We start from the raw sequence: 20,841 nt of genomic DNA on the forward strand, positions 1-20,841 counted from the left end.
AGCCTTACTTTTTGCTCTTTCTTTTCCGTCTTGTGTCCTAAAGGGCTTGTCCTTGGTCCCTTCCCCATTTGAAGTTCTAGTGTGTTTTTGGGATCAGAGTTGCTCAGGATAACAGTGTTAGTTCAGCCCCATGGAAACACAGACCTGAACTTCCCCTTTAAAAATTAATTCATTCTGTAAATATATATTGAGCCCCTACTATGTGCCAGGCGCTTTGGGTCATAACCAAATCTTAACGTCCTTACTTGAGAATCTCTTCAGTGAGATCTCATCCTTCAGTGATAAAACCTCTACTAGCCAGTGATTTCTTCCCCAGCTCCTCTCTCTTCCTGGGAGGGTCCCTTCCCTGGGTGAGCTGTTTGCTGTGAGCAGATGGGAAGCAGAGCTGAGATGAGTGCAACAGGGATTGGGTAGGGATTACAGACCCATCAGCCAGAGGCCAGAAGAGAAAATGCTCGGATGAAAGAAGGGGATTAGTTTTATTTATATTCCTGTGAGTGTAGAAGAGTTGCGGGTGTGGGGCCTGGGCGACTGGCAGTCACTGAGGGAGAAATGCTTGTTCATGTGTCCTCCCTTTCAGCGTTCTGTTCCTCTTTGTCAAAACCATACATGTCTGCCAAAATTCATTCATCACAGTCAGTGCTCCTTTACTGGAGCCTAGAATATTCTTCCTCCCTTCTAGCAGCCCTTATGGGCCATATATTGCTTTGCAGTGAAATACCTTTCTTCTAATAAGTCATGGGATTATATGTTATCATAGAGTGGACTTGAACCCATCTTCCTTTTTTTTTTTTTTTATGAGATGGACTCAGTCTTCTAGGTCTTGTCTTTAAGATCAATGGCTCTGTTACTTCTTGTCATCATCATATCAGCTGCAGTAATGACAATCATTTATTGAGCAGCTACTTACTATAGGATAGGACTTGTGTTAGGTGCCTTATATACCTTGTCTCTAATCCTCTCAACTCTGCAAGGCAAGGTGCTGTTACATCATTCTCATTTTATAGGTAAGGGGCTTGAGGCTTAGAGTAGAGATCTCCAGCTTAAAAGTAGTGAGATCAAGAACAAGTATATCTTTCTTGCTTTATATGTCGCCCTATACTGTATTTGTTCATCTCCCCAACCACTGTATGCACAGGCAGTGGCAGATGGGATATCTGGGGCTCAGTACCTAGCACTCTGTATAGTAGTTAGTTACCTATTAAACATTTGTTGACTAATCAACAGCAGCTTGGCCCTTACACATGCCTTATTCATTATTATGACTTACTCTTCCCACTCCATTCCCTGTGGGTTGGTGAATCCTTACTTGCCTGAAGTTCAGCATTAACTCTGGGAACCCATACATTTGTTGATGGAGCCAGAGTCACTGGTTCCACCCTCAGGGACATGGATGGATGAGTTTCAGGGCTCCTAGCTATATCCCAACTCCCGGCCCATTACATCATGGAAGGTTGCTCTTGTTCAGAGAGAAAACGAAGGAGAAGATGTGGATACCACAGTGAAACACTGGCTGCCCCATTTCCCCCTGGCCAAATCTTAAACATCCATTAGGGTTCAGTTCTGATATCATCACTGCAGAAAAACTTTCAGGCCCTGAGCAGACAGCCTTTACTCTGCCTTCCTGGGACCTCCACAAACTATTTTTGTTGATATATAAAAGCAGCTACACAGTGTTTAATTTCAGAACCTGCCTATCCTTCGATGTCCTGCTCTCTGAGATAGCACAGACCCTGAATGCCTCATTTTTCCTGTATGTTCACTTCCCAGTCCACAGCCGGCACAGCTGTCACCCGTACCATCAGTGGATGAATGGGGATGTTCTGCCAATGAACTTACCTGGAGGGGCCTGATCTTCCTATTAGGCCCCTCTGCCATTTCCTCCTCTCACCACTGTCTCCACTGTTAGGTCAGCCTGTTTTCTGGCATTGGACTCTTTCCAAGGCGACATTCCGCAGTTTCTGTCTAGAGCCTGAGTGAAATTCAACCCCCCACCTAAAGAGGTCAGTGGACTGTATACAGTCTGGTATGTTTAGTTGTCTGGGTTAGGGCAGCTTGGTAGGGCATCAGATTTGCTTTTATTTTTAAAATTGACCTTTTTTAATTCTAGACTAATTTTAGCTGTACAGAAAAGTTACAAAGATAGTACAGAGAGTTCCTGTCCACCCCTCACCTGTTTTCCTCCATTGTTAATGCCTTAAATTATGATGGTACATTGGTCGAAAGTAAGAAAGTAAAATTGGTACATTGCTTTTCACTAACATCCAGAGTTTATTTGGATTTCACTAGTTTTTTTCACAAACGTTCCTTTTTCTGTTCTAGGGTTCAGTCCAGGACACCACACTGCATGTAGTTGTCATGTTTTCTTAGCTTCCCCTGGCCTGTGCCAACTTCTCAGTCTTGTGTTTCACCACCTTGCGGGGGTGGCATCTGTGTTTAGTGCTTTGGAAGTGTGTTTCCGCTGGCCGGTGATGCATGTTGCAGCTGGGGTGGGTTGCTGTTAGAAGGCACCACTCCGTGATGGTTGAGACTAGGGCCCTGCCACCAGCTGCCCAGGCTGTCCTGGCTCAGGCACGTGCCATCTGCATGATCTCAGCAGGTTACTGGTCATTTTTATGTTTAGTTTTCTAAGCTGTCAGATGGGGAGGTCCCCAGAAGGTTGCTGTGAGATGAAGTGCCTTGGTAAATATAAAGCATGTGTCTTAGAAGAACCCTTAGCACATGTGGAGTGCTCACAAATGTTATCTTTATAACATTTAAAAAAATTAAATTCTTTATTAATTAAATTATTACATATGTTTCCTTTTCCCCCATTGACCTCTCCCCAGCCACTCTCACCCTCCCCCCAGCACATGCCCTCACTTCCCTACTGTCTGTGTCCATTGTTTATGCTTATATGCATGCATACAAGCCCTTTGGTTGATCTCTTACCCCCACTCTCCTCCCCTGCCTTCCCTCTGAGGTTTGATGGTCTGTTCGATGCTTCTTTGTCTCTGGATCTATTTTTGTTTATCAGTTTATGCTGTTCATTATATTCCACAAATGAGTGAGATCATGTGATATTTATCTTTCTCCAACTGGCTTATTTTGCTTAGCATAATGCTCTCCAGGTCTATCCATGCTGTTGCAAATGGTAAGAGTTCCTTATTTTTTACAGCAGTGTAGTATTCCATTGTGTAGATGTACCACAGTTTTTTAATCCACTCATCTGCTGATGGGCACTTAGGCTGTTTCCAAATCTTAGCTATTGTAAATTGTGCTGCTATGAACATAGGGATGCATATATCCTTTCTGATTGGTGTTTCTGATTTCTTGGGATATATTCCTAGAAGTGGAATTACTGGGTCAAATGGGAGTTCCATTTTTAATTTTTTTGAGGACTAAAAAAATTAGTCCTCAATGGCTGCACCAGCCTGCATTCCCACCAGCAGTGCACGAAAGTTCCCTTTTCTCCACATCTTCACCAGTACTTGTCATTTATTGATCTGTTGATGACAGCTATTCTGACAGTTGTGAGATGGTACCTCATTGTTGTTCGATTTGCATCTCTCAGATGATTAGTGACTTTGAGCATGTTTTCATATATCTCTTGGCCTTCTGTATGTCCACTTTTGAAAAGTGTCTATTTAAATCCTTTGCCCATTTTTTTTTATTGGATTGTTTATCTTTCTTTTGTTAAGTTGTATAAATGCCCTATAAATTTTGGAGATTAAACCCTAATCAGATCTAACATTGGCAAATATGTCGTCCCATGGAGTGGGGTCCCTTGTTTTGTTGATGGTTTCTTTTGCTGTGCAGAAGCTTTTTATTTTGATGTAGTCCCATTTGTTTATTTTCTCCTTAGTTTCCATTGTCCTAGGAGCTGTATCAGTAAAGATGTTGCTACGACATATGTCTGATATTTTGCTGCCTATAGAGTCTTGTAAGATTTTTATGGCTTCCCGTCTTACGTTTAAGTCTTTTTCTTTATAACTATTAATGAAGTGTTCTGGAAGGATCATGAGGATGAGGGGGCTTGTGGGGCAGGCTGAATGAAAGGAAGGGTTGCGGAGAAGGCTGAGAGTGGAATAGAGAAGACCTTATTACTTCCTTCCTCCTTCCTATATCCTTGAGAACTGGACGTTGTGGGGTTGCTGGGGGTAGGGAGTCAGAAAAGAGTGAAGAAGGCTGGAGAAGGGGAGGAAGGTTTGAAAGGGAACCAGAACTCTTTAGGGAGCAGAAGGTATTCTTTGAATCTACTTGAATGGCTCCTGGGAGCATAGAGAAAGCAGGAAAAAGGTGTACGTAGTCTTCTCACCACAGTGGCCTTCCTGAGGTTATCCTTGGGGGAATCCATTCCATCTTCAAAATTTCCCCAGGGAGTCACCTCTGTATACATCTCTAATAGGCTTCTGTCTTCCTCAGCTCTGCCTTGAATGCAGTTGAGACTGATCATCCCCTCCTCTCCTGGGTATACAATTCCTGTGTAAGTGGACTCGTAATGAATGACCTGTGTGCCTGTACCTCCCATTGGAGACAGTGAGGTCTGGAGCAGGCGGGGCTGAGTCGGGTCTGTGTGTCTCCAGTGTCTGTACTATTGCTTTGCAGATGGTAGGTGTTTAATGAATACTATTGGAAAAATGAATGAATGAATGAATGAATGAATGAATGAATGACTCTATTACTCTGTGTGGGACCTTGTAGTGAGAAGGAGAAGGTTGTGGGTGTGGTGGTTGGTTATGAGACCCCACCTAGGTTAATGCACTGTGAACAATGGATTGTATGCAGCAGCCTGTCCCATCTTTGTTCCATTTTGGCTGTGATTCCCACTGAATTAACCTCTCTAACCACAGAGTGTAGATAACATCTACCTAGAGGGTGTTTTTGTTCTTTTCTCCTTTCTTTGTTTAGGTGAACTTCCATCTTCTTTCATTGCTCCTTCTCTAGACCTAGATTTTGAGAAGCAAAAGCAGATAGGAATGGACATGGCATATGGAGATGAAACCTGGATGCTTTTTACTTTCTTTTTAATATTTATTTATTTTAAACAACTAAATTTATTGGGGTGACATTGATTAATAGGGTCATCTAGGTTTCAGGTATGAATTTCTATGTTACAAGATCTGTATATTGTACTGTGTGCCCACCACCCAAAGTCAAATCATCTTCCATCATCAGATTTTTATTAAAATTTTTTGACATTCTTTTTAATGCTCACCTGAGGATATGTGTTGTTTTTTTAACAAATATATTTTTACTGATTTTAAAAAGAGGAAGGGAGAGGGAGAGAGAGATAGAAAGAAACATCAATGATGAGAGAGAATCATTGATCGGCTGCCTCCTGCATGCCCCACACTGGGGATCGAGCCTGAAACCCTGGGATCGAGCCTGAAACCCTGGCATGTGTCCTGTCCAGGAACCAAAACATGATTTTCTGGTTCATAGGTCGATGCTCAACCACTGAGCCACGGTGGCTGGGCTATTTCTTTAAATGCATATAGTAAAGAAATGACTATTCAAATAAATAAACTAAATTTCAGTTCATTCTAAGGGACCTGCTTTCAGCTTCTGAGAATTGGTGTTAGAGTTGCATCTTTAGCATAAACTCTCTTTAGAGAAAAAAAGGCCCAATTTTCCACTTTAGATGGCCTGATCGTGGGCATTTAATATGTACCCAGCATTGCTTCAGATATTTCATATGTATCAACGAATTTAATCCTCACAACAATTCTGTGAATAGAGTATTCATGTTACAAATGAGGAAATTGAGGAACAGGGAGGTTAAGTGACTTGTTTAAGATCACACAGCTACTAAGGGGCAGAGCTGGATTTTCAACTCAGATGTATCTTTGTGTCTCCTACATACATGCACATTCAAGGATTATATGCACCGGTATCTTTTTCACTCATGGTATAGATTAATCCAATTTAGTTATATGGACATTGCAGCATCCCCTGAGGTGTGTTATCAAAACAGAGTGGGAAGGGTATCTTCAGGTGGAGTACAGAAGGTACGAACAGGGTGCTGGGCTCCCACAGACCTGCTTTTGAGCCCTCATGCCACCATTATTAGCTGAATCACTTTGCACAGTCATTTAACCTCATTAAGTAATTACCTCATCTGTAAATGGAGAAAGTAATATCTGTCTCTCCTAGGGATGACATGAAAATCAAATAATATATTTGAAACCACAAGAGAGTCTGAAACCAAACACACACATGTTGTGTAGTAGTGTGATTGTTATGGCAGAATGCATGGGGTGGGGTCATCAGAGACTTTGGTTTTTGTCCAGTTGTCCACCAACTTGCTGGCCTTGGGCTGATTTGGTATTGAGTTTATTCCCCATTGTCTTCATCTTCCAAAGCGGGCCGGTTCTTGCTTCCAAATGTTCAACTAGAACATCTGGAAAGTAAAAGTATGAGCCTTCACCTAGGGTTCATTATCTGTATGTCTCCTCTTGATTCATCTGACAAGTGTGTTGGGGAAGATGCATTCAGCGGAAAGAGGAAGTGGTCCCTCTGGGAGGGTTTCAGTGGATGAGAAAAAAACAGTGTAGGAGGGAGAACTGGGCATTGGAAAACTGCCATCTGATTCTTTAAACGGGGAACAGAGCACTGAGTGCCTATTGAGAGTTGACAGGCTTACTCAGAATTTCTGGCTTCTTTTAATTAAAGAAGAGGGACTGGAAAAACCAGATGTTGGGCAGTGTGTTGTGTGGTGTGTGTATATGTTTGGAATTTTTGGAAGTGGTGACGTTCATCTTTGGGATTCCACAGCCCCTCATTCTGGAGGGAGGCAGGTGGGGAAAGTGGGGAGCAGGGACAAGAAAAATCATGCCGTTATCTCTTTGCATCAAATTTATTGGGAGAAAAATCTGGGTTTATAAAGAAGAGTATGTATCTTCTGAGCAAAGAGCTGTTTAAATATGGAGAGGAAGAGGAGCAAGAATTTGTGATCACCCGCTTGTGACAGGAGGGCTCCCGCCCCCGCTAGCCACATCCTTTAATACCCTGCTATGGGAAGTTAAGGACCACTGTTGTTCCTTTCCAGTGTAGATTGCTGGTCCCTTCCCCTCTGTTATTATTTCCGCCACCCCAAAACTTCCCAAGAGCTCCTGGGCCTTCTGTCTTGTGCTGGAACCCTTTGGCCTTCCTGGGTTCTGGCACCTGTGGCAGGCAGAGAATCAGGGAGCCTCTGACTGATGTCCTCTTCATTTGGGTGGCTTCCTTTTTCTTCCCTTGTCCCTTCTTTCTTTCTTTGTCCCTGTCTTGCTCTTCTGATTTCTAATGATCCTCATGGAATTGCTAATGAGTTTAACCTCTTTGCAGCTATGCTTTTGTTTTCTTTATTACACTTTTATTGATTTCAGAGAGAGGAAGGGAAAGGCAAGAGAGATAGAAACATCAATGATGAGAGAGAATCATTGTTTGGCTGCCTCCTGTATGCCCTACACTGGGGATCAAGTCTGCAACCTGAGCCTGTACCCTGACTGGGAGTCGAACCATGACCTCCTGGTTCATAGTTCAACACTCAACCACTGAGCCACACCAGCTGGCCTGCAGCCGTGTTTTAACTTGGAGAGGAGTGAGGGCCCTCCCTGTTCTTTCTCTTTTCTTTAGAAGCCACCCATTCATTAACTTCAGTGGTTTTCCAGCTGGCTAGCTAAGCTTGCCTTCTTCTTTCTTTTTTCTGCCTTTCTTCCCTCTCTTAACAACAGGGAACCCCAATGTGTAAAGCAGGTAAAAGTGAAGCTATGCAGATTGACGAGGGGGAGAGGACCCACCTGCTTGACTCCCCCTCCCTTACTTCCCTGGGTGGTTTCTGAGGTGTCCTGAGGTTCCAGAAAGCCAAATTGGAAAGCTAAGTTCCTTTCCTGGTGAGAAAATCAAGGCTGAATGGAGACAAGTGCTGCAGGTCCACAGCTCCTCTCTCCCATGGGTGCTTTCTGCAGGGCTGGGCTGTTGCTCTCCTGGGCCCCTGGCTGCTTCGGTGATAGGCTGCTTAGAGCAGGGTGCAGTGGAATAAGCAAGGGCTTGGGACAGACAACCTAAGATTGAGCCCCGACTCTGAAAACCAATAGCTAGAGACCTTGAGTAACGTAGAACTTCTCTGACTTGCAGATTCTCAACTTCAAAATATAGGTGGCTTTTGTTGACATAGTTTATGTAAAGCAGCTAGTGGTGTGGCTATTTAGCACCTACCAGTGACTCTATGTGGCAAGTATTTTTTATTAAAGGAACTGATGAAGAGTCCGATAGACTAAGTATGGTAGAGAAGGCAGTGGAGAGAAAGGCAGTGAGTGCTGAGTGAGAGGAATCACAGGTTAAATTACTTCATATTGAGATCTGGGCCCCTGAACTCTTTCCACTTTCTATCCAGAGAAGAGGTCATAGCCCTGGCTGTCCTCACCGAATATTGGAACACATTTGAGAGGTGGGGAAGGTGATAAATCCCGGGTTCTAGCTTAGTGCTGCCTAAGTCACTGGCAATATCTCCCACCTCCTGGTGGGAGAAGCAGCAGGAGGCTGGGGTCAGGGTGTAGGGAGAGGAAGTGGGCAGTTGGGCGCATGGTTCTCACATATGTTGGTTTTTTTATACTGTGGCTAATGTTGCAGCTACTGGAGCGTTCTTATTACCACACGCCTTGATTCTTTGATAAAGATGTTGAAGTTCTCTTCTTGGCTGTGCTCAGTCATGTGGGCTGAAGATAAAGGGCACCATGTGCTTCCCTTGCCCCTGGGGTCCCTGAGGCCTCTTGGTCTGTTAGGGCATGGCTGGGTCACAAGGGAAGGAGCCCCAGCCCTGGGCTCTGCTAAGTCCCTTCTGCATAAGCTTGGTGGTAGTTCCCAGTGCCACGTGACTCTGAATAACCACATTATTCAGGTCACCTCTGAGATTGACCCTCTTCCTTGAATTTTCTAATCTGCCATTTGTTGCTCTTGTTGTTCATGTTGTTATTCTATGTTTTTGGAAGCAGCCAAACACCACAGTGGGAGGAACTGCCTGAGAAGGGGGTATTCAGGAAACCTGTGTTCTCTTCCTTGCTGTATTAGTAACTCATTATTTGGTCTTGGGCCTTAATTTGCCATCTCTAAGTGAGAGAATTTAATGATAGAATCTGTATGGTTGCATTGAGCTCTACAAGTCTCCTTTCCTCCCCTGCCCACCTTCCTGTTTAAAGGTACTTAGATCCAGGTTAAAGCTATAGAGAAGTTGGTGAGATCTTATATACAGGTGTTTTAGTGAGTTGTTACTGTGTGCTGTTCATTGCATAAGAAACTTTAAAATTTTATCTCATTTAATCCTCACGAAAGCCCTGGTAGACACTATTGCTCCTATTTTGTAGGTAAGAGAATTGAGGCTCAGAGATGTTAAACCAGTTGTTGAAGTGACCAGTATGCAATGGAGTGTGTTATGGAACCCTGGTCGTCATGACGCTGTGCAGTCAATCTTACTGATGAGCCTTTAGTGTGAGAACCTCCTGAGGAGGAGGACGAGGACGCAGTCTTTGGGCAGCAGGTCTTCACGGCTAGGTGAGGGGAAAACAGGCACTTATTAGGTGCCAGTGTGTCCACAGTATTGTGCCAGAAACTTTTCAGATGTGTTCTTCTCTAACCCTCCTGAGAATGATCAAGTATGTGGTATTATTACTGTTTACAGGTAAAAACCTCAGAGTAGTAATGGTCTTGATGGAGGTCTCACAGTCAGCAGTGAGTAACAAGTTTTGGACCTAGGCTGTGAGTTGCCAAAGACTTCCCCTTTCCCAGTTCACATATTCTCTCACTGGAGGTGGACCAGGCTGCCCTGCTCGAGCCTGCCAACAGCCAAGAGGTGGCTGTTTGGAAGTGGGGGATCCCTGTACAAATTCCATGGGTCTCGAAAATTTACGTCATGCTGGACAACTAGGCACCTGCCTCTCCTGCTCCAGGACACAGTTGTTCCCAGCTTTCAGAAACTTCCCTCAGTCCCATCCTGGGATGGTAACCTTATTCCACTTTTTAAAAAATATACATTTTTTAAAATTGATTTCAGAGAGGAAGGGGGAAGGAGAGATAGAAACATTAATGATGAGAGAGAATCATTGATTGGCTGCCTCCTGCACGCCCCCCACTGGGAATTGAGCCAGCCACCCAGGCACGTGCCCTGACCAGGAATTGAACCATGACCTCCTGATCCTTAGCTTGATGCTCAACCACTGAGCCACACTTTCTTAGCACCAGTGTCTTGAAGAAAGCTGAGTTGATACACTCATGCGTGGGGTGTATGTATGTACACACACATATACATGGGGTTTGTCCCCTCAGCGTGGGTCTCTAAGACCTTTGAGGACAGGAAACTCTCAACAAATGCTTCCTAGAGGAAAACTGGGTTCCTGTTTTCTAGTGAGGATCACGAAATCCTTCATGGGAGATGAGCTCTCTGGAGGCTGCTGGGAGGCCCAAGTATTGGTGATAGTTGATAAAGGGAGCATTTACAAACTTTACAAACTGCTGGGTGAATTTAGGCTGCTAGTCTATGTGGAAATTAGTTATTCAGCTAAAATTGATGACATTGCTATTACATATCTATTACAGGATACATGTCCAGAATACATGTAGAATAAATTAATTAATGACAAAGTACAAGTAATTCTAATTGCAAGTGACAAAAGCTGATTCTGGCCAAACGAATTAAAAATTTTTAGAAGAATACTGTTCTGCTCATTGAAAGAACACTGGGGAAGGTCTGGAGAACCTGCTGTAAGCCACAGGGGGTGTCTTGGGAAGGACAGAACGAGGGTAGCTCTGGGAATCTAGAGGAAATCTAAACTGTGCTCTGTTCCCCTCATAATTCAAATTCCTCAGGGAGTCTGGGTCATGACTGAGAACCTTCCCAGAATCATGTGGAAAGGCGAGGGCTAGCTCCACGAAGGAAGGTGTTTTGGGCAGGCACACACACTGAAGGGATCTACTGTAATAGATACATAGGGCAACCCTGACCCTGCAGAAGTCTATAGTCAGTGGGGGAAGGACAGACAAATAAAGGGGTAATTAATGGTAGGGTGTGTTGGCTGCTTTGGGACCTTGGGGAGGTTTTAAGTTGTACATGTGGGGAAGTGTCAAGTAAGGTTGACAGGTTAAGATTGTTGGAGATTGAGTTTTAAAGACTAAGTAAAAGTTTGCCAGCTGGACAAATGCATTTCAGGAGGAAGTCCTTATGTGATAGTTCAGCAATATGAAAGAGTGATGTGTCCAGGAAATGCAAGAGTGCCTGGTCTAGAGAGTGCATCACACAGGGAGAAATGTGGGTGGAGCCTGATCTTAAAGGGCCCCATGCTCTGTTAGGCATTGGGACTATTAGTCCTAGGAGGTGAGCTGTCATTGAATGACTTTAAGTAGCAGAAGGACATGATCAGTTCTTAGTTTTAGGAAGATAATTGTGGGGGCTGTAGCAGCTCCTCAAATTTAACTCCTTTGAATATGGCTGTTAAACTTGGGTGGCCGATGGTTCCAGTTGAGCCACAGAATGAAATGATGGGGGCGCTAGTCAAAAGTGACTCCCTGAATGGCTAGAGAGCCCCAGATTTTGATGAGTAGTCCCAGTAACTCCATCTTCTGTGGTAGATCAGGGAGATGATAGCTGTTGAAGAAAAGAGCCCCCTGATGGCTCTCATTGCCGGTGGAGTTCTGAGTGTTTGCAAGTGACATGTCCTGGCTTAGAAGGCCATAGGCCACTGAAGGTTGTGAAGGAGCTGGGTAGGAGGTGTACCCCTCCCACCTTCACCCCCAACGCCCTGTTCTCGTCTGTGCTTAGAAATAGGCAGTGTGCAGTGCAGCAGTGGTCTGGGAAGAAAATTTGAGAGGAACCTAGCAGAAGCTCAGGCCCTTGGTGCCTGTGGGAAGGGAAGCCCTTCCTTTAGATAGCCATTCAGTGATTTTGCAGAGGAAGTTGAATGAGGTTAAGAAAGCTGGGGTCCTTGAGGGTGGCTGGGGGTAGAGCTTCCTTTTCCTTATAAACATGAACACTGACAGGGGACAACACAAAGTGCTGTTTCCTTTGCAATAGTGGTTTCAGAAAACAGGAAAATCTTCACTCCTACTGTGAGACTAGTGTTTGGAGGAATTGTGGCTGGAAACTGTTAGGGGTGCCTGGTAGGGTGGATCACACATTTGAACACTGCAGAAAGGGTTGGAACATGGGATCCAAATCCAAGATGGGCTAGAATCTGCCTGTTTTCACATTTTAGCTATGTGACTTTGGTCAAGTTACTTAACCTTTCTGTTTTTGGTTCTCTGACTGGTAATGTCACACCACCAACCGCCATCACCACCAAACCTAGCGATATTGAGCACTTACAGTATGCCAGACACTGTGCAGAAGTGTTTTATATTTATCATCTCATTGTTTTCTTAACCAATGCAGTGAGTAGTGTTACTATTAACATTTCACAGATCAGGAAACTGAGACACAGCGAGGATGGTAACTTGCCCGTCTCTCCCTCTCCCACCCTGCAAAAATAAAGAAAAAAAAGAAAAAAAAAGAAAAATCAGTAAATGGTGGAACTAGGATTTAAATTCAGACAGGGTGACCTCGGAGTTTGACACATCCCAGAGCTGTCTGTGTTTTCAAGGAGATTATATGTGTAAAGTGCTTAAGGCGGCTATAGCTCCTGGCCCTTAGTGAGCACCCAGCACTGTTAGCAAGCTCTTGTGCTTTTTGTCTCACCCGCTCCTTTGTGTCTCTCCCAGAAGCAGCTGACACAGGATGATGATGCCGATGAGGTCGAGATTGCCGTTGACAACACAGCCTTCATGGATGAGTTCTTCTCTGAGGTAGGCTAAATGTACATAAGGAAACACAGCTTCCTCAGTAAAGAATAAAACCCTCAGATCTTTCCAGGGTAGCAAAAAAAGTCAGTCTTTCCCGGGGGAGGGGTGGTACAACCAAGATGTTACAAGGAGAATCTCTCCAAGACTTACTTGGGCGGATTAATCTATGGAGAAAGTCAGCACAAGGTAAATTATATGTGATTGAAGAGGTGCTTTTAAAGTTTTTTTTGTTTTTTAATATATTTTTATTGATTTCAGAGAGGAAGAGAGAGGGAGAGAGATATAGAAACATCAATGATGGAGAGAATCGTTGATTGGCTGCCCCCTTCATGCCCTCTACTGGGGATCGAGCCTACAACATGGGCATGTGCCCTTGACCGGAATCGAACCTGGGACCCTTCAGTCCACAGGCTGATGCTTTATCCACTGAGCCAACCCGGCTAGGGCAAGTTTTTAAGGTACATGATAACATTATAGTGATATCTTTTTTTTTTTTTTTTTGCCTAAATTACATAATTTTAATACAGGATCAATCTTGGGGTCCAGCCATGAGTATAAAACACATTGCATTTTCAGGCCTGTGATTCATATAGATCAGATATGTTTCCAAAAATGTAGTTCCATTGACTTAATTCTAGTGATAACAGAGAAACCAAGAAACCACCAATTTATGTTTTTGAAGTTGAATAGGGACAAAGAGGGATTGCTCATGTCTACAGTTTCACATGCTCTTTGATTTTGAAGGTCTTTGTCGGGAAGGTGCTATAGTAAATAATGCTGGGAAGCTGTGGGGTATAGTGTGTCTTGGGGAGTCAGGTGAACTTGGGTTCAAATCTCAGCTCTGCTTCCAACCAGCTGTTGATCTTGTGAATGCTTCTTAGCATGCTTGGTTTATTTACCTGTAGATTGGGATGAGTAATGTAATTGTCTGGAGGGTTATTATCGGGATTAAATGGGATAATGTTTCTCATACATTCAGTGTAGCATCTGAGACATATATGCTCAGTAACGATACTTTATAACAACAGAACAGAACCACAGACAGTTCAGACACTGAAGTTTTTGACATCATACTATGGCTTCTTATTTTATGGCTTTTAAATTTTTTTGGAAAGAAGACAAGAGGCATCGGGTTCTTTTGCAAAGAGCAAGTGGTGCTTCCTGCCCTCTAGTTTATGGATTCAGAAAAGCCATCCTCTAGTTCTTGTCTAAATGGAGTGGAGCGAGGCTTGATGGTTCAGGTCCGTTCATGTGTGAGAGTAATAGGCAGGTGTAAGAGTGAGTGAAGGTGAGCGTGTGCTGGCCTGATTGGGAAGTTGGCTGCGAACATTCCACAGATCCCCGCCCTCCACATAGCCCAGCAGTCATAGTGAGATCGAACATTTGGGTTGTGAGTTCAGTATTGTTCCACATGTGGATCATGAAGGGAATATGTCTGTCTGTTCACTGGTGGGAGAGGACTCTAGAAGGTATTTATGTCATTGTAGCTTGTCCCTCTGATCTTGCCTTGGGAAATCAGATACATTAAATAACTTAATATAAGGGGATAAGGAATAAGGAAGAAGGGATAAGGGATAAGGGATCTTATCCAATGATAGTGTTCTGCCTCTTCTCTTACACCAGAGGGGCTCTGAGAGGCAGTATTCCTTATGAGGTAGGAGATGGTAGACTTTCTTTGTCACATGGTATTCTATCATTTAGAGAAAAAAAAAGAGCCCTGTCATATTTAGGGTGGAGAAGGGGACAGCATGGTGGGGTGGAAAGAGTATGATCTTTGAAATTAATTTCTTCTTTTTTTTAATCTTTAAATTCTTTATTAGTTAAGGAATTACAGATGTGTCCTCATTCCCCCCCATTAACCCCCATGAAATTAATTTCTTATCTGCCAAGAGCTATGATCTTGGGCACATTCCTAACTTCTCTAAGCCCCAGTAGGTTTATCTGTGAAATGGGGAGAAAAATATCCACCTCAGATTTTTGGGAATTAAAGGAGCTAACACTCAGAAAGTGCTTGGTGTGGGCACAGGTAAATGTTACCTTCCTTCTTTCTCATTAGGTAAAGCACAGATAGGATAAGTGTTGGAGTGGGGCAGAGGCAAGAGCAAGCGAGTCATGGAAAGAGATCATACAGGCTCTGCCCCCTCGCAGATCCTGGTCTAAATCTCAGCTCTGCCCATCACTACCTGTTGAACTTTGGAAAAGTTGTCTAACTGCTCCAAAACCCAGTTTCTTCTAAAATAAGAATAGTGGTATTACCTACTGATTATTAGAAATATAAAATGAGCCCTGGCCAGGTAGCTCAGTTGGTTAGTGTGTCATCCCGATATGCCTACGTTGTGGGTTCAATCCCTGGTAAGGGCACATGTAAGAATTAACCAATGAATGCATAAATAAGTGGAACAACAAATCACTGTTTCTATCTCTCTAAAAAATCAATAAAAGAAAATGAGAAAGTATGTGATGTACCTAGCATGGTGCCTAACATACATTAAGTATGTCTGCAGTAATTTTGGTCCTTATCAGCATCATGTTCCCCAATGTTTTTTGAGTAAGTAAAACACAGAGTTGATTTTATAGACTATGGCCTAGAACAGCCGTGGGCAAACTACGGCCCGCGGGCCGGATCTGGTCCGTTTGAAATGAATAAAACTAAAAAAAAAAAAGACCGTACTCTTTTATGTAATGATGTTTACTTTGAATTTATATTAGTTCACACAAACACTCCATCCATGCTTTTGTTCCGGCCCTCCGGTCCAGTTTAAGAACCCATTGTGGCCCTCGAGTCAAAAAGTTTGCCCACCCCTGGCCTAGAAACATCCTTGAAAGTGAAATAAAGTACATTCCAGGTAACAGGGATTTGGCGAAAGAAGGGGGTTTCCCTTTGTGACTGGGGAATACACCCCTTACTCCCTGCAGCATCTGGCTAAGTAGGTTTCTGGGGAAGGCACTCTTGTGATAAGACCTGCCTTTTGAACTCGTTCTAGTGAGTAGGTCACGCTTGGTTATTTGCTGAGGACCGACAGTGTGAATCACAGGTGGTCAGAGTGGCATTTGCAAGGCGTGGATGAAGCCACAGGACCAGGATGGTTTCAAAATGTGCTTTGCACTGTGAAATTCCAATGGTTTCTCCAGCTTCTTGATTGTTAGATAAGAGAATTGGCCCTTGAGTTTTCAGGCCTCCTTGGCTGGGCAAGCCGAGGTCTAGTAAATGATAAACCTCAGACTTTTGTCTAATTTGCAGTTGTCTGTATTTTCCTTGGCCTGTTTGCTCAGTTGGCAGAGAGAGAGAGAGAGAGAGCAGAGTTTCAGAGGAAACAGAACATACCTGAGAAGGCAGAAAGATGAGGGGTTTATTGTTCTATATTCATTCATCCATTCATCTAATCATGGGAAGACATGAGTACCGCTGTCCTCCAGACAGTGTGCTAGGTACTGGGGATAGAACCTTAAGTGTGACAGGGGTCTTGCCTTCTGGTGGCTCCTTGTCTGGTGAGGGTGACAGGAAAATTTAAGAAGTCACATGGTAACAAGTGTCAACAGGTAGTAAAGTGGGAGCACAGAAGAGGAAGCCTCATGCTCTGTTGGGATAGAGGGGAAGGGGAGGGGACGGCAGGCCTCATTGCTTTGAAACTAGACTTGCCCATCAGAGTTGCCTGGGAGTTGTTTGCACATACACTTGACACAGAGGGCCTGGAATGCTCAGACTTCTGAAGTTCTTCCAGATGCTTCTGTTGCCTGCTGCAGCTACAAACTCCTGCGAAGTAATGGGGAGCCTTTGAACGTTTTAAACAAGAAACTAATGGGATTGAGGTGACTTTTAGAAAATTATTCTGGTGGTAGTGTGTGGAGATGGAGAGGCCAGAAAAGGAAAGATCAGTAAGTTTCCATGCCCAGCTAATGGGAAAAAGGAGCGCCCGGCCTGAATCTGGGTCGCTGAGCAGCAGCATGGTGTATCACTTAGGGATGCCTTCATGTAACTGTGGCTTAAGCAATAAAGACATGAATGATTTCACATATGAACAAGTCTGGAGTTAGGGATGGTGCAGCGGGTTAGAGGTGTTGGGGTTCTAGGTCAATAGCTCTCTGACCCTCTTGGCTTTTCCCTTAGGATTGAGAGGTGGCGTTTGTTTGGATTATTGCTGTATACAAATTGCTGTAGCCGTTAGTGGTGTAACCAGCCTTTTCGGTGATTCTGATAGAGTCTGTGGAGTAGAAATTCAGACAGGGCACAGTGGCAAACACGGCATAGTGGAGATGGCTGAGTTTTGCCCCACAATTTCTGGAGCCTTAGTTGTGAAGAATTGAACATCCAGAGGCAGGAATCTTTATTCTAACATTGAGAGAGACTTCTGTATTCTAACACTGGTGCTTGAGCTAGAGGGATTCAGGAAGGCTCAGCAGAGCCTGTCATTTGGAGTGCCTACACTTGGCCGCTTTCTGTGGCTTGGACTTCTCAGCACCACCAAGTCAGGGTGTGAGGTTGGTACACACAGACTCATGGGTCTAAGGCAAGTGTTCCAGCTATGGAAGTCACCTGTGCTATACTCTGTTGTTGAAGCAGATTCAAAAGGGCAATACACAGAATACCACCTCTCAATGGGAGGGGCATTAAAGAATGGGAGGGGCATTAAAGAATTTGTGTCATGTTCTACAGCCACCATAGTCACAGCTGCATATGGCATTGTCCTATACCAGCCTCACAAGAAGTGAGAAAGGGGGCAGCTAGAAAAGTTCAAAGATGCTTTTATCAGGGAAGAAGATGACACAAATCCTCCAAGTTGACTTTCCCTTGTTACCCACTGGCCAGCAATGGATCACATGGTTGTGGCCAGGCTTGGCTAGAAGGGAGGCCAGGAGGGTGACTCCTTCGCAAAGGGACAGGATTGTCAGGATGGCCATAGAACCCATCGTGATTTATCCTCTGGTGATGGCAGCATTGCTGCCCAAACAAAATCAGAATTCTGGTAACAAGAAGGGCAGGGGCTGGCATGTGGGTGTTTGGTGGGTCAGAGTGCTTGTCATGGACGGCAGTGTGAGATGCAAAAAGACTTCTGGGATCAAATATGTCTGAGAAATGCTCCCTATTCCTTCCTACCATGGAGAGGTAAAATGCACATTAACTTATGAAAGGCTCCAAGAGGTCCTGTAATAAAGAGACCTGCTACTGGTGCAGCCACTATGGAAGACAGTGTGGAGTTTCCTCAAAAAACTGAAAATGGAACTCCCATTTGACCCTGTGATCCCACTTCTAGGAATATATCCCAGGAAACCAGAAACACCAATCAGAAAGGATATATGCACCCCTATGTTCATAGCAGCACAATTCACCATAGCTAAGATCTGGAAACAGCCTAAGTGCCCATCTGTAATGAATGGATTAGAAAACTGTGGTACATCTACACGATGGAATACTATGCTGCTGTAAAAAAGAAGGAACTCTTACCATTTGCAACAGCATGGATGGAACTGGAGAGCATTATGCTAAGTGAAATAAGCCAGTCAATGAAGGAAAAATACATGATCTCACTCATTTCTGGATAATAAAGACCATTATAAACTTATGAACAAAAATAGATACAGAGGCAGAGCTGCCTCGAACAGACTGTCAAACTACAGCAGGAAGGCTGGGGAGGGTGGGAGGGCAGGAGTGGGGTGGGTAAGAGATCAACCAAAGGACTTGTATGCATGCATATAAGCATAACCAATGGACATAAGACACTGGGGAGGTAGGGGAGGCCAGGGGATTGTCAAGGGCGGGGGAAAAAAAGGAGACATATGTAATACTCTTTGTAATACTTTAAGCAATAAAAAAAAAAATAAAAAAATAAAGAGACCTGCTTTGCTTGCCTACTTTTTCACAGAAACCTTTTTGATGTGTAACGTCTTTTAACAAGGGTGAATGAATACATTTTGGAAAATGCTATTAGAAAGTTTTCTTTTCTGGCTGTGCTTTAAAAAAGTTGATGAGACAGTTCTGCAGTGGTGTATGCTTATCTCCTGCAGTTACTTATGCCCATTTATTTATTCACTGAACAAACTTCTATGAAGTGACACCACATGTTTGGCACAATGATGGATGTCAGGTTTTCTAAGAGGAACAAGACAGTCCCAATCCTTGAGCAGATCTGAGTCAGGACTGGGAGAAGTGAGAGTGGGTGGAGTGTGGGCAAAGTGCCATGGGGCTTTGGAGAGTGGAGCGTGTCTGGTTAGAGAACTGGGGGTGGGGGTGAGGGTGGGGTGAGCAGTCTTAAAAACTTAGGGATTTGCTAGGTGGGCTTGAGTTTTGTTAACATTAAGAACCTCAAAGTGAATGTGACTTTGAAATCCAGGCATTAAGTCAAATATAGCAGGTTAAATACTCCTTGATTCTTTCTGTATGTAGACTGTTTGAATGACCAGGGGAGCTGGTAGGTTCTGCATTTCTGGGCTCCCCAATAGGAAGGCAGGAAGCCCTTGCCAGTCATTTGCCTATTTGCTCTCACGTCCGTTCCCCGCCCTTCCTGTACTCTGCTCTACATTGCAGGGAACTCATTTCCCAGGTTCCCTTGCCAACTGGCTTTGGTGTGTTTGACCTAGGGGAGGCACTGGCACTGGCGGAAGACTCAAGAGGAGGGAAGAGGCCATGATATTCCTCCCCAGACATGTCTCTCCCATGCCTCAGCTTTCACTCAGCAGACCTTGCCTCTAGCCCGTTCTGCTGGTCAACTTCACCGTGGTCTGGCTCCCATGTTTGTCCATTCATCCTGCTGTAGTTAATTTTCAGTGTCTCACCATCCTCTTCTTGGCCCTTCCATCTCTGTGTAAAGAATACCCTGCATTCCATTACTTCAATTAAAATAACTAGATATGTTTTTGTTTTCCTGACTAAATTTTGATGATGCAAAGGCCCACATACACTGAATGATTTAAGATTATTGTCTGAGAATACTAGTTTTCACTGTTCAGTATAACTCTGAGATCGTTCATTTCTTTTCATTCATAAGAGGGAGTTGAAACACTAGTCCCAATCTTGATAAAACCCCTGAGGGATTTGACTTCTGATGCTTGGCTGACTAAGATCTCTCTCTGTTCCTTCTCGTCAATGTTTTTTGTTTTCCAAAGCCAAGAAGCCATGCTCACATATACACATATGGCTGTGTCCACCCCTCTCTCCCAATGTGTTTTCTAAACCTTTGCTTATACAACATGTACATATTTGTGTGTGGTGGTGGTGGGAGCCTCCAAATGGCCTGGTTGCAGGCTCCTCGAAGGTGTAATATATCAAATTTTCTGTCATTGTGATGTGTGTTTTTTTTTAAAAGATCAGTTTGATGTACATTCTCACAAACATTGGTGTTGTATTAAAATAAGGCTTTCTTTTTTCTTTCTAATAAAAAAATCACCTTTGTTTCAGTGAAAAAAAAAAAAAGTAAATAAAAGAGGATTTGACTGAGAACTCCTTATATGTGAACTGTTTTGGATTATACCATTTTTGGGGAAAGTAATGAATTGTGAAAAGGAAGAGTTATTATGTGACCCTTCAACTCCTTTACTTTTGTCACGTTAGAGGGGTGGCACATAATACATTTTAAATAAATAAATATGCAGGAATTAATGCCTAACTGCAGGTACAGGTACATGGGAACTTAGGGGAGCAGAGATGTTGTAGGTAGAATGGACAAAGCCTTCTCCCCTAGGCCACGGCTCACTCTCCAAAGTGGCATTTCTCTGCTTTCCATTGTCTAATTAAATTCCACTGGCTAATTAGCTCCAGAGGGAAGAGGCCATCCATGCCTTGAAGATAACCCCCTCCTTTCAGTTAGATGATAGTGATTAGTATACTGTGCTAATTATAATTCCATGAGGTAGACACCCAACTTGAGGAGTGGTCGACTTGCTGTCCTTACTTGATTTCCTTGGGTGGCTCCTAACAACATCACCCAGCATTTTGTTACTGTTAGGATTGCCATGAGGATTAAATGAGGTATCCTTGTGTAGGCACAGCATGGGACCTGGCATATAATAAATGTGCAGTAATTGTTGGTTATGATTGTATTATCATCACCATCATTT

At 43.7% G+C, this 20,841-nt stretch overlaps 1 protein-coding gene across 8 annotated transcripts in view; it reads left to right on the top strand.

The window, feature by feature from the left end:
* Nucleotides 1-20,841, top strand: part of STX3 (syntaxin 3) — a 43,139-nt gene that overhangs the window by 4,340 nt on the left and 17,958 nt on the right. For 6 of the 8 annotated variants that reach the window (XR_013996384.1, XM_081098152.1, XM_081098150.1 and 3 more), the window contains exon 2: nt 12,709-12,792. Coding sequence is in view for 6 of the 8 variants with exons in the window: in XM_081098152.1 (XP_080954278.1) it covers nt 12,709-12,792 (84 nt within the window). In the remaining 2 variants the exon portion in view is untranslated. The remainder of the gene's footprint in view (nt 1-12,708; nt 12,793-20,841) is intronic. The other 2 variants (XR_013996385.1, XM_081098148.1) reach the window with 1 other exon arrangement.

This window comes from Myotis nattereri (assembly GCF_964212035.1).
Source record: "Myotis nattereri genome assembly, chromosome: 9".
Lineage (NCBI taxonomy): Eukaryota > Metazoa > Chordata > Mammalia > Chiroptera > Vespertilionidae > Myotis > Myotis nattereri.